At 43.3% G+C, this 12528-nt stretch overlaps 1 protein-coding gene across 2 annotated transcripts in view; it reads left to right on the plus strand.

Moving 5' to 3' along the window:
• The first annotated feature begins 2158 nt into the window (after positions 1–2158).
• Positions 2159–12528, plus strand: part of lrp1bb (low density lipoprotein receptor-related protein 1Bb) — a 278492-nt gene continuing 268122 nt past the window's right edge. For both annotated transcript variants that reach the window (XM_085374416.1, XM_085374417.1), the window contains exon 1: positions 2159–2249. In XM_085374416.1, the coding sequence (XP_085230542.1) occupies positions 2159–2249 (91 nt within the window). The remainder of the gene's footprint in view (positions 2250–12528) is intronic.

A 12528-nucleotide genomic window follows, 5' to 3' on the forward strand; every position in this document is an offset into this window, starting at 1 on the left:
TTGGCTAGAATCCAAAGTGTGTGACATTCAGGAAAAAAAAGCACAGAAAAAAAGCACCGAAATGTGCGCTGCTTTTCGGTCTGGTTACTACCGTTTATGTCAGAACCGGTGCCATCATGGCACCGGATACCGGTGCCCATCCCTAGTCACGAGCTAGGCTTCGTTAGCACTAGCCTTTACTGATTAGCATTGGAACTGTTACCTGTGAACAGTGCATGCTCCTCACAGTGTTACACAACATGCAGTAAATGAATGAATATTACACAGTGAGGCGTTGTGGCTGCACTACAGTGTCTCGTGATCAGGCTGTGCTGTGTGGACGCTCTTCACCAAGCTCTTACTTACACAGCCAGATTTCTCCGAGCACTTTGAAGACTTATGTCCACGTCGGCTCATGCGAATAATGCTTTTAACATGATTTTTTCCAAGAAAGTTACTGAGCTCAGTGTTAAAAGGATCAGTTGCTGCATCTGCTTCTGTTAAAGCTTAGGCACACTACAATGAAGTACCTATGAGTACAATATGTGTACCCACTGCTGATATATTCTCACCGCCTACAACTAAATAAACTTCCTGTACTCCTTCAGTAAAATAGTGCCACCTTTGCACCTGATTCTGGGTTTGTCCTGATTTGTGCTTCATTCAGTGGTCTTTCTTTCTCCCACCACCACTTCTCCACGATGCCACACCACCCCGCTCCTCTGAAATCCCCCACAGGCAGCTCAGATGCAGCATCCATACCAAACAACAGGAGCAGAAATTCTGCGACTCCTGCCAGTGTACCAGCAGACAGCAGCAAGGTGGATAAAATCACCTCCTCACTCAACATTTAGTCTCATGAACAAATCTAAAAGATATTTAAAAAACATACAGCTATCCTCTCAAGCTTATTATCACCAGCTTCTTTCAGCAAAGACTGGAGCGGTTCGACCTACTGTAGTTCACACACTGCAGTTTTCCTGTTCATTGCATCTCTTTCATTATTATTATTTTTTAATTCTAGAGAAACTTGAAAGGAGAACAAATAAAGATTTTGAAAACGGGTATTGCTCTTTCGGACTTCCTAACCTTGTAGGAGCTAAAATAAGAACTACCTGCACATTTGCATACTTTAGAGTTGAAACAAACTTCCTCCAAAATTTCCATCATTAGCCTGTCAGCCTGAATACAAGGAGAGGAGCCCGTTCTCACTCCCGAGGCGTAACATCCCGACGTGTTGAGGAGAGAGGACAGGATAGGTGTGGGAGACTGCAGTGTCTGACCTAATAGAGGTTCGGTCAGTTCATTGTGAAAAACAAAGAACACATAAAATCACATGAACACAGAAAGTTCGGTAGCTATTCTTCACACGGCCTTGCTTTTACTAAGCATCAGTCTCCATGCATGCCTGGAATATGTCACACATTCCTGTTAACATGCATCACATTGGTCCCAAATTCGAGGACCAGCAGAGAGTTCCGTTCTGACATTAAGCCGGAGTAAGTCCTGAATCACTGTGATATACAGTAACGAGGTGCCTGTGCTTTGGATCTATGCTAAACAACACCTCACTGCAGTGGTCTCTTCAGTGCTTTTTGTTTTAGCTGTGTCTGTGCAGTCACTCTGGATGCTTCACCTGAGAAAGGCTCTTATTTCTTCTTAGTCATGCACCTTTTTCCCCCTGGATGTGCTTTTGCATAACTCTGTATTTGCAGTGAAGTCACTGGTCTGACGAGATTGCTCACATCTCATCCTACATCCTCTGACTTTTTCTTCTTTTTAAGGACCCCCTCTGCACCCCTGGACCTCAGGCTGACACCCACCCACTCCACTGACTGCACAGCGAACGGATTTGATTAATTTCAGGCGAGCTGCGCCACCTTGACGGCATTTAATCACTGAGAAAAGACAGGAAACGTACTCATTCCTTATCCTCCTGCTCTCCCACCCCGCCTCTCCTGTCCTCTCCTCTCTCCTGCCGTCTCCGGTGCGTCTGTTCGCTCTGAACGTTTGTGGAGGAGCCGGAGGAGCGCTGCACTGTTCTGCGCACTGGTTCCGCTGGACATCACCGAATAACGGCGCTCGACAACCGGGTGGTGGTGGAGGGGGAGACTGGACCCGGACCCGGAGCAGGAGCAGGAGAAGCACCGTGGCTCTTTACAGCCCGCTCTCCGAAAACATGTCGGAGTTTTTTCTACTCGCCTTTCTAGCCCTGTTCTCGGGATTATTTCCGTGCGCCGAGCCCTCGACGGTGTCGGACGAGGAGAAAGGTAAGGAGCCACCGGGCCGCCGGGAATGCGCAGTCCGGTGAAACTTGGCAGCGCGGGCCGCCTTTAGTGCAGTGTGTGCGCCGTGACGGGCAGCAGCAGCTGGATGTGAATGTGTTTCTGAACGATGGAGAGTTGATGGTCGGTGGCATACCTCACTAAGTCCGCTCGTCTCTGTGTGTTGTAATTGAGGATGTTTCACTGTAATGCCCCCCCAGCTGTTGGACCACAAATAACGATACCACCTGTGCGGTGACCCCCCCGAGCGTGTGTGTTGCACCGCTTTCCCGCGTGGGCATTTTCAGGAACGTTCCCGTGGATATACCGGGATAGACTCGGCGGCTCTGACTGCAGGTGCGTAGCAGTGCTATCCTCCAATGCAGCAGGTGACCAGAGCCGAGCCCGGTGCCGGAGTGCGTGCTGTCTCTCCGGTATACCTGTGCCGTGCGGACGCGCGGCGCAGTGGCTCCGTGCTCGGGTAATGTCGGGAATCATTTTAGGTGAATCTGAATTCCGCCACACAGGCTCGGGGAAATCTAAAAATCCGAGTCACAGAGCAGGATCCCCGAGAGGAACGAAGCTTCACCGAGCAGGCACTGCCAGGATTTTATCGAGTTAAAGCGCATATTAGGCTCGTGCTATTTTTTAAACAGCTGCATTCATAGACAGGAATTTATTAAGAGTATGCAAGGACGGAGAATTTCTGAAAACCCAAAGGAGGTTATCTTTTTAATTACACAAAATATTTGTGATTTAGTAGTTTGCATGTATTATTGTAGGGTCTACCTTACAGTATAAAATAAAACTGGATTGAACTGAAGTAGTTATCCTTATAGTCAAACATCAACTTTTACTGTGAACCTTTCAAAACTCCCATTTCAGTACTTACATGTTGAGTCAGGGGCTGATTGCATTAATCGTCCCCCAAAGACAAACTGTGGTAAGTGTAACATGCAGTTGTAAGGAACATGTTTGCATGCCCATCGATTTGTTGTCAGTGGACATGATTGCTTCATAGTTCTCCCACTTTCTGTTCCCCAGCAGACACATCTTTGTCAGGGCTGCTTTGCTTGTTGTGAGACCTTCACGAAGGAGACTCATGAGCCTGCCTTCCAATCACTGTAAATCACCAAAACCAACAAAAAACCAGCTACCTTTCTCTGCCTCCTGCTCTGTGAGGGTGGAGGTGGAGGTGTGGCTTGAATCAGAGTAAAAACAGGTATCATAATGGCTCATCGAGCTGCTATAACAGTATTTAGAAGGACAGCAGATAGGATGGGGCGGACTCATAGACACAAAGGTTCCAAATTTACTTTCAGAGAATCCGAGTTGGAAAGTTGGACCCTGTATCTCTGTGTGCTGTCCTGCTCCATTTGTACCCAGGATAAATGGGAGCTCTTGTAGCTGTGTCTAAATGGACGGTAATGATAATAGCGTTTCATTTTTCTTTCAACACCAAAGCTGGTTTTTATCCTAATTAGTCTGAAATTAATTTGCTTTGTGGTAGCAGCGTTGTTACTTTGAATGCCAGGTAGTGAGCCCGTGGTTTTCTCTGCATGAATAAAAGGCATTTCCAGAATCATTCCTGCAATGGCACGGGCTCTTTGAAATGCTTCCACCTTGTTTTTCCCCTTTTATCGCTCGCGCCCATCTAACATTGAGCAGACTGACCTGATCGGCTGGTGTGACAGTACGCTGCTCATCTAACAAAAGGACAGGCTTGGAAATTTGGACACACCGCAGCACTACCTGTCTAAAAAAAACCCAAAAACCTGGATGCCATGCACTGACCTCAGCGCCAGATAAGCATCACCAGCCGCAAACAGCTCAAGGTTGTTTGTAACGTATACCCTATTTAAGAGACGATAGTATAGTGCAAGGCACATCCACTAATACGAGGCAGGCTGCCTTTAGAGGCTAATTAAGTGAGATAGCCAGATACCATCGCAGAAGTGTATGTAAGTGCCCGTGTGTGTGTGTGTGCAAAGGCAAGCACCAGAATCACGATGAGGGAGAAGTCATTCAGCGTCTGCATTATGTGCAGCTCGTTGGCCAGCAGAGATAAGGACTTTGTAGATTTTCTCAGTTGTGAGCTCCTGAAATGTTACTGTCTAAACACTCATCATTGGACAATAAAGACATAAAACGTGTGACCAGGATGAATATAGTGCTGAAGGGCACACTGTAAGAAATGCAAGATAATTCTAACATTTTTGGACCATTTGAGAAACAAAAGCATGTCTTCGGCATCCTTTTAAGTATGTTCTCATTATTAAATCATTGTAATATATTTTTATTTATTCAGAAAAAATTTTCTTCCTTCTTGTACATTTTAAAATATTGCTGCAACTATGAATATACAAACTTATGCTTCAGTATATTTCTTACTTTTTAACTTTTAGTGTTTAATGACTCTAATTCTACTGAACTGTTAAAGCCACAGCGTGCTGCATCAACTGTGCAGGCAGGCGCAGCTTTTGTCAGGCTGACGGGTCGATACGAACAGCGAATGACTCAGAAACGAAGCTGAAAGCCTGTAAAGCTCCTCTCATCTTTTCTGTATGCATGTGAGACTGATAGTCATCGCTCCAAAATGCTGAACTGTTTTCACCTCCACTGCCTGAGGTGACTCTCAGGGAGCATCGTGGGCTTAAGATGATGAGACAAAGTTCCTGACTCTGAAGTGCTGAAGCAGGCAGAAGTGGCCAGTATTAGCACCACGATCATGACAGCTCAGCTGAGATGGTTAAGGTACGAGAAGGCACAAGAAAGTCTGCCAAAGAGGACCGCGTACGGCAAGAGCGCCAAAAGAGGAGGCTGATGTAAGCACTGCTACCTGCAGTTGTTACCGAAACGTTTTCACGTCGAATTGCACGACTCGTTTCGAACTGCTCTGCTAGACCTCGCAGGATTATGCAGAGGCCATTTGCTAAACCACACAAACATATCAGTAACCTCAGGAATCTGCTCCTGCTCAGGCACAAACCGGAGGAAGGCTCCAGGACTGATTAGCAATTCCAGAGTTCACAAAAATAAACTTGAGACTGAAAGTGTGATGTACAAACTTTATCTGTAACCGTGCTAACAAAAACAGGCGGGGAGGAGAACATGAGTGCAAAAAGCAACCTTGCAGGAGGGAACAGTTTAATATTGTACATTCACACATGAAGGTGGGCAGACAGGTACACGTGGCGAGGATAGCAACACATCTCAGAAGCAGAAATGACAGAGGCCAACCTGAAGGGGCTGATTTGGCTGTAGCGGCAGGAGCGACTGTGACAGGAAGCCGAGGGTTAAATAATGTAGGGTTACAGGAACTGTTTGAAAAATGTCCGCCCTGCTTAATGTCGCCTTTGTACCCTTACTCATTCAACAGACAGCTAGGACACAGTAAACTGTGAGTGGACTTTATAAATGGATATTATGTAAATCACTTGGTTTTAGCACCTTTAAACAAACAAACAAAATAAACAGACATGTTCCATGTTCTCGTTGGCGTTCTGGAAGCTGGTGTTATATGAAGATCAGGGTGTTGTTTTTAGGGGAGAAATATTAGATAGAGACTAGCAGGTGACCTTCAAAGGTTGGACCAAATTCTGTTTTCATAGCTGCTTTACGTCTTTTTCTGGAAACCATTAACACTAGAAGAGGCCTCCAGCTGCGAGGGCTCCTTTGTAGCTCAATTTTCTGTCCACATCCTGTTTTGACAAGGCAGCAAAAGCGTGCAGCTCAGCAAGCGGGGATCTTAAGGACTGAAATAACCTGCAATCACCTGACTGCTCTGATGATTTAAGAAATCATACTGGTAAAAACATAAACACAGACGCAGTGTGCCGTCGAATGCATTAGCCTGCACTCTGTTAGCCAGGAGACATTTGTGAAGTGGTTACTGGCTGCTGCTGTTGTTGGCATCCATGAGTTGTGCTTCAGGTGCTTTTTGTTAAGTATTGCTTCATAAGTTTGTCTTGGCTAGAAAACCAGACAAGTTGTCAGAAAAAGCCTGTCAGCTCATTACGTCTGCGGAAGGTCAGATGCAGGTATATATGAGCACTTCTTCGAAACCTCTGTATTTTCTTTTTCCTCCCAGAAGTCCTCTAAACATCATAGTCGTGGCAGGATTTCTGAGGTTTGTTTCAGGCAAGTGCTTAGACTGCACTTTTGCAGGGTGGCATTCAGTCTTTTATGAGCTATGTAAAGACATTGAAACAGCTGACACATCTATCTGGTGATGTGAGCTAAGTGCTGCTGTCATTGAGCTCTTACATCTATCTCAGGGCAGAGGTGAAGCATGGCCTCGAGCTACAGTCGAATTCAGTGATCCGGCCCCGCACGCCTCGTATGGAACACAGTTATTGAAGGAAGCTGTTAGATTTTTGCTCGTGTCACCTTTAATATCAGCTCTCACAGTCTTAATGGGCTACAATTGAATAAGTAATGCAGTGGGCTCAGGTTGTGGAAGCCACTGGCTGTAAATTGACTTGTAGCATTGATTATCAATGGGAGGAGGAGCTAGATTTCTGACCCACATGATCTGTTTTGGTTAATGTTCTGGGAAGACTTAATTATGTGGGTGGCATGGGGTTTGATATTAGATTTTTCCAAAATGTTACATAATTTAAAAGGTGAATATTGAATCAGCAAGTTTGTCTTTAGAGAAATCGCCTGATGCTGGCGTTGAATCTAAGAACTTAACTCAGCTGTATACAGATATGGTTCCTCTTATAAAAAACTTCTGAATGAATTATTAATGCAGGAAAGCATTACTGCTTTATTGCCAAATATGCTAATGAAAGTAGGGCTCATATGAGCAGTAGTGGGATACGCTGTTGCTCTCATAAGTCGAGTTAAGTATGAGGTCATCAGTAGGTGACAGACACGATAGAACACATCATAAAATGAAATGTAAGGGTGAGGTAATGTACTTTTAACATGGAAAAAAAATCTATGCACCAATGAGACCATCTGCTAAAATGAACAATGAAACAGGGATGTGTAGCTTTGACCAGCTGTATAGTAAAGGTTAGAGTTAGTATGCAGCTGAGTGTGGAGCTCAAGGTCTGAGTTAAGCAAACGTCTTTCTTGAGGTATCCTAAGGGGTGAAAAGTGCCTCCATCGCAGGCTAAAAGTATGTCTGTCAGTTTGAAAGGGTGAACAGCTAGCTGGATGGAGGCAGCACCCTGAGGAGATACAATTGTGTGCTCAGCATGTACAGACGTTCAATGCAGCAGCGGTGGATTCTTACGCTGTAAATCATACTGTTGCCATCATCGAGTTCCTCCATTATGTCTACACGGGCCTACAGGAACCACGGCGTGCTTTGTTCGTTTGACATCATTTGGCAAAATGCATGAAAAAACGAGTGCATGAGACAAACCTTTCCCTCAGTGCTGAGATATAACTGGGACCTTTCACTACAGAGGATGTATGTGGAGCGCTGCTCAAATATGACGGAGGAAAGACCCGTCAGCATCACTAGCTCAACCCGACACTTGACAGGCTGATATTATTGTTACTGATTTGTGTTTAGATAAAAACAACGCTCTCGGATTCACTATTGGCATGCTGTTAGCTAACAGCTATATATTGCACACATGTATCCAGAAATGACAAATTGATACAGAAAATGTTCTTAGTATTACAAACTATTTAAGATGATGTTGAACTATTTTATTTTTTGGATGTTTGAGGTCTTACAGACGAGAGCATTCACCATGTATGGAGAGCTATGTCCTGTTGGTTACAGATGTTGGCATATTTGTGGTACAATCTTTTCTGAATTATTAACTTGTAATATGAATAATTAATAATATGATCTCCTGGTTAACAAACAGCTTCAACAAGATTTACGATTTGATTTATCACTGTACCTGGGCAGAGAATACTTCTTTTTCATGTTAATACCATATCAGACATTAACAGAGTCAGCATGTCACCAGAACTGCTATTTACAGTATGTTTCGATACCAAAATTAAAAAAATTTAGTATCTTTTAGTACTGTGGATACATGAAAGCATGTACAGAGTAGGTTTGTCAAAAAAAAAATTAGACTGAAATATTATATCTATTCTAAAATGACAAATTATTATCAGATATGAAATTCATTTGTAACAGCACCGAATTACTGAACAAATTATGTTTTCTTTAATATATTAGTGTCATTTATATTATTTCAATTAAAAACTGAACTGAAAAATTGATTTGGATTTACTGAAAAAGTCAAGTAGTTCTATCCAACTGTGTTGAGTAACTCAATTTAGTGCAAAAAATGTCTAATTTTGTGAGGTAAAGACCTACAATAATACATAGAAACCCCAGCAATCAGACGACCCCCTATGAGCAAGCACTTTGGACAGTGGGAAGGAAAAACTCCCTTTTAACAGGAAGAAACCTCCGGCAGAACCAGGCTCAGGGAGGGGCGGGGCCATCTGCTGTGATTGGATGGGAGTGAGGGGAAGGAGAAAAGAGCCAAAGATTAAAATAACTCAGAATTAAATGACTGAGTGGAAAGAGGTGAGAGAACTCCTGTGAATTTCACTGTTTTACTCTAAAATCTTGAAATTACTAAACAAAGAGGTATTGAATTGACTTACAAAAACTCAGTATTTCATTGAAATACCAGACATGACTCAAGTAATCTTAAAAAATTTATTTGTTTGATGAGTACACTAAAGAGGAATATTTAAAACCAACAATAGTGATATTTCATTTTCTTTTAGTGCTGGTTAACTTAATAGCTTTTCTCTGAGTCAGTTCAATGTTTTAGTAAAAGTTAAACAAGCGTCAGACAGTTTCTTTAGAGTTACTTAACACAGTTGTGTGGAAGCCTTGACATTTTTTTAAAGTTAAAATAAAAAACAACATTTCTTCTCACATCACTGCTGCATGCAGGCAGGTGAGCAGCCCCTCCCCTCACTAGCAGCTGAACACGTGAAGAGTGGTGCAGCAACACGAGGTCGGTAAAGCTCCCGTTTCAACTGCACCAAAATATTGAACAGTTGTAATAAATGTTAACCTGGGTGGTACATGCCAGTTACGCGATGGCTGTTTCAGCCATCTGTTTAATCAATGAGCTAGCATTACGATGCTAGCGTTGAAGCTACTCAGCTGACCACTAGACAGAAACAGTGGCAGGTTACCTTAGCAGCTCCATCAGTGCCGAACCAGGACAAATGGCTGTAGATGAATACATTTACTCAGACCAGTATTATTATAATCATTATTTTTAGAAAGGCTGATTAACTTTCATGGTTTTGAAAATAGTACTGAATATTTTCCGGGTGTCGGTATCAAGTTTGGATCCTACTTTCGTGACGACTCTGGAATAGACCGAAGAACAGCGCTTCACCGTGTCTTAAAAAAATGTTCTGCACAAAGAATTTATTTCACACACAGAAAAAGAAATCTGGAAAAAGGGTCAACACCAGTACTCCCGACCAATCAGTAGGTCAGTAGAGTTGGTGTCGAGCTCGGCGAGCTCGGCGAGTGGCAGCGGTGGCGGCCAGAGGACCAGAGAGAGGGCTGCTGAGGCCTGGCCGGGGACTCTCTCTCCCAGCTGCCACCTGGCACAGGCCGAAGGCTCAGGGCCCCATCATGCAGACTTGGCTCAGAAAACCAGAACAGGGGAGGGATTCATCCATCCCCCAACAAGCTTCATTCAGCAGACAAACCTAAGGCCAGTTGGTGATGCTGCGCTGTGTCCTTCTTAAAAGAGAAATTGGCACATAGAGTAATTAAGAAATATTGAACCACTGAGGTGTTTCATTTTATACCTCTGCAATAATCCATATTTCTCCTTTATGGCTTAAAACATAAAATGCTTATGCAGAAACGGCTAACCAGATGATATTTTGTCTTTTGCCTGATTTGTTTTTCAGTCATTTTCACAACCCATTGCCTTAAAGACCTGTAGCATAGCCATTAATGAATACGGAGAATTAAATTATCTTTAGTGACGATCCAGGACAGTGCACAGTGTGAGACATTTACATAGGGCACCCGCTATTTATGGTTTCTTGATTAGCGTACGAGCTCAGCAAAGGCAAACACACACACACCAACATGCCAGCACTCGGAGAAGCACATGCATATACACAAATTAAGCCTTTCTACAATGAATGTCTATGCCCTGTCTGTGTTGTGGCTGCCTTCCCTGGCAGAGCTCACTATGCTTCAATCCAGTTAGATGGAGGATAGAAAAGGAAATTATTGGCGTCGTTTTCACGCCTGTGTGCAAAGCCGTGAGTGGCTACATCAAATATGCAGCTGGTAAAAATTGTGGGCCTGCATTTAGGACATGTACAAGTCAGATTTTTTCCCTGTCGGTTTGGCGTGTATGTCCAAGCTCTGCACTCCACCGAAAGAGCTTTTTGGGACTAAAATATTTGCGAGATTGCCACAAAGTGTGAATAATTTAATGCACTTTAATGGCACGGAGCACGAATTGAAAATCCAAGATAAAACAGTGCTGCTGCCCCTACCTCCACCTGCAGCACGAGTCGGTGTCTCTCTACAGCTGTGATGCTGTTGGCCCGCAAGGATTGAGTTCAGTTTTGTGGCAGCACTATCACTGAGTTACTTTGTGTTAAAATTAGATTGCCAAATGCATCACCACCAGCTGTCATCAATCTGATTCAGTATGATCCCCTAACATGCTTCCGAGTTGCTATTGATCTCTGGTCTCTGGCACCCTCCTTTCTCTCACAGCGTTGGATTGGGAGACCTATTAACTGCGCTCCCATCAATCACAGTTCACCCATGTTTGTTTGTAGAAGTCTTTGATACGATTAGAGGAGTGCTCTCGAGCTCATGCAGGGTGTTTTTTTCCATTTCCATTTCTTGTGTCAGCTGGTTTGAGATGCACGCAGTCACTCCCTCCTTGCTCTAGTGATGTGTCTCACTGCTCCGGAGCAGAGACCAGAGATTAAGCACTTGGGCCTCAAACATGTCGGCTGTCACAGGTATCTCTCGCTGCTCAGTGCCTGATAAGGGCCACTTGTTTCTGAAACAGTCAATGCCAAGAACAAAACCCAAGAGAAATAAAAACCCTTCTGGACTTACTGAGATTTAATATGTTTCTCTTAGAAAGCACGTTCCTGTGATTGCTTCTGTGGCCTTGTTCACGTCAACAATTGAAGTTTAGTGCAAACATTTTTTTTTTCCTGAAAAATAATTGGATTTTTTTGCTCAGATGTTTGTAAGCTAAAAATAAACTATTGTGTATGTTCAAATATACTGTTGTGATTGAAGAAGTTAAATAAAAATGTCAGTCATCAATTCATGCATCACCTCATGTCATCATAACAGAGGTCTGTCTTCCAGGAAAGAACAGTTTAAAATTAATGTAATATAGTATTGGCCATACTATATGATGTATTGCTTGTCTTTGTTTAATAATACAGAAGACAAATACCTTAAAAAATAATCGCATATCGCATCGCAATCGCAATATTGGGGCAAAAAATCGCAATTAGATTATTTTCCATAATCGTTCAGCCCTAGTCAGTACGAACGTCTGTGATATAGTAAAGAAATTTTGTCCACAGATGACGATAAATAATCGTTAAAATTTGCTTTTGTTTCAAGATATTAAACATGCACAGAGCTTGAGCTGAACACATCAACGCACATTAGCACATTACTCAAGAAGCAGAGAAACAAAAACCAGCTCTGTCATACGATAACAAAGGCAATCGCACTCACACGTCTTATTCACACCTAGAATCAGTTCAGGGACTCTGCTCCACCAAACCTTTTAAATGTGGACCTGGTAGGAAATGATAACCACTTTCAAAATGACAATCATCCAGACTTCAAACAAAAAGAACCAGGAGCTAAGTTCATGTTTTATGACCGAGTGAAATCAGATTTAAATGAGAAGAACTAAGAAATAAACGTGTTTGTGTAGAAAACGTGTGTGAGTGTGTTGATGATGGAGCATTAAAAAGGTGGAATTCATCATGTCAGAGGAGGCGACTGGAGAAACATTACGTTGGTGTCGTGGTCATGACACGAAGTAATAAACCCTTTGCTTTGTTACAGTCACAGAGGTTGCTGAGGGGGGGACATGACCTCTGTTGTATCCTGCGATTGTGAAGAAACTGGTGCTTTGTAGTGTGTTATTTCCCCGTCCTCTGTATCATCCTGTCTTCCTTCTCTCACCCCAACCAATCACAGCAGATGGCCCCGCCCCTCCCTGAGCCTGGTTCTGCCGGAGGTTTCTTCCTGTTAAAAGAGAGTTTTTCCTTCCCACTGTCGCGAAAGTGCTTGCTCATAGGGGGTCAT

This window comes from Diplotaxodon limnothrissa, linkage group LG16 (genome assembly GCF_057381915.1).
Source record: "Diplotaxodon limnothrissa isolate DT_005_m linkage group LG16, D_limnothrissa_male_GT1.1, whole genome shotgun sequence".
In the NCBI taxonomy this organism is placed as follows: domain Eukaryota; kingdom Metazoa; phylum Chordata; class Actinopteri; order Cichliformes; family Cichlidae; genus Diplotaxodon; species Diplotaxodon limnothrissa.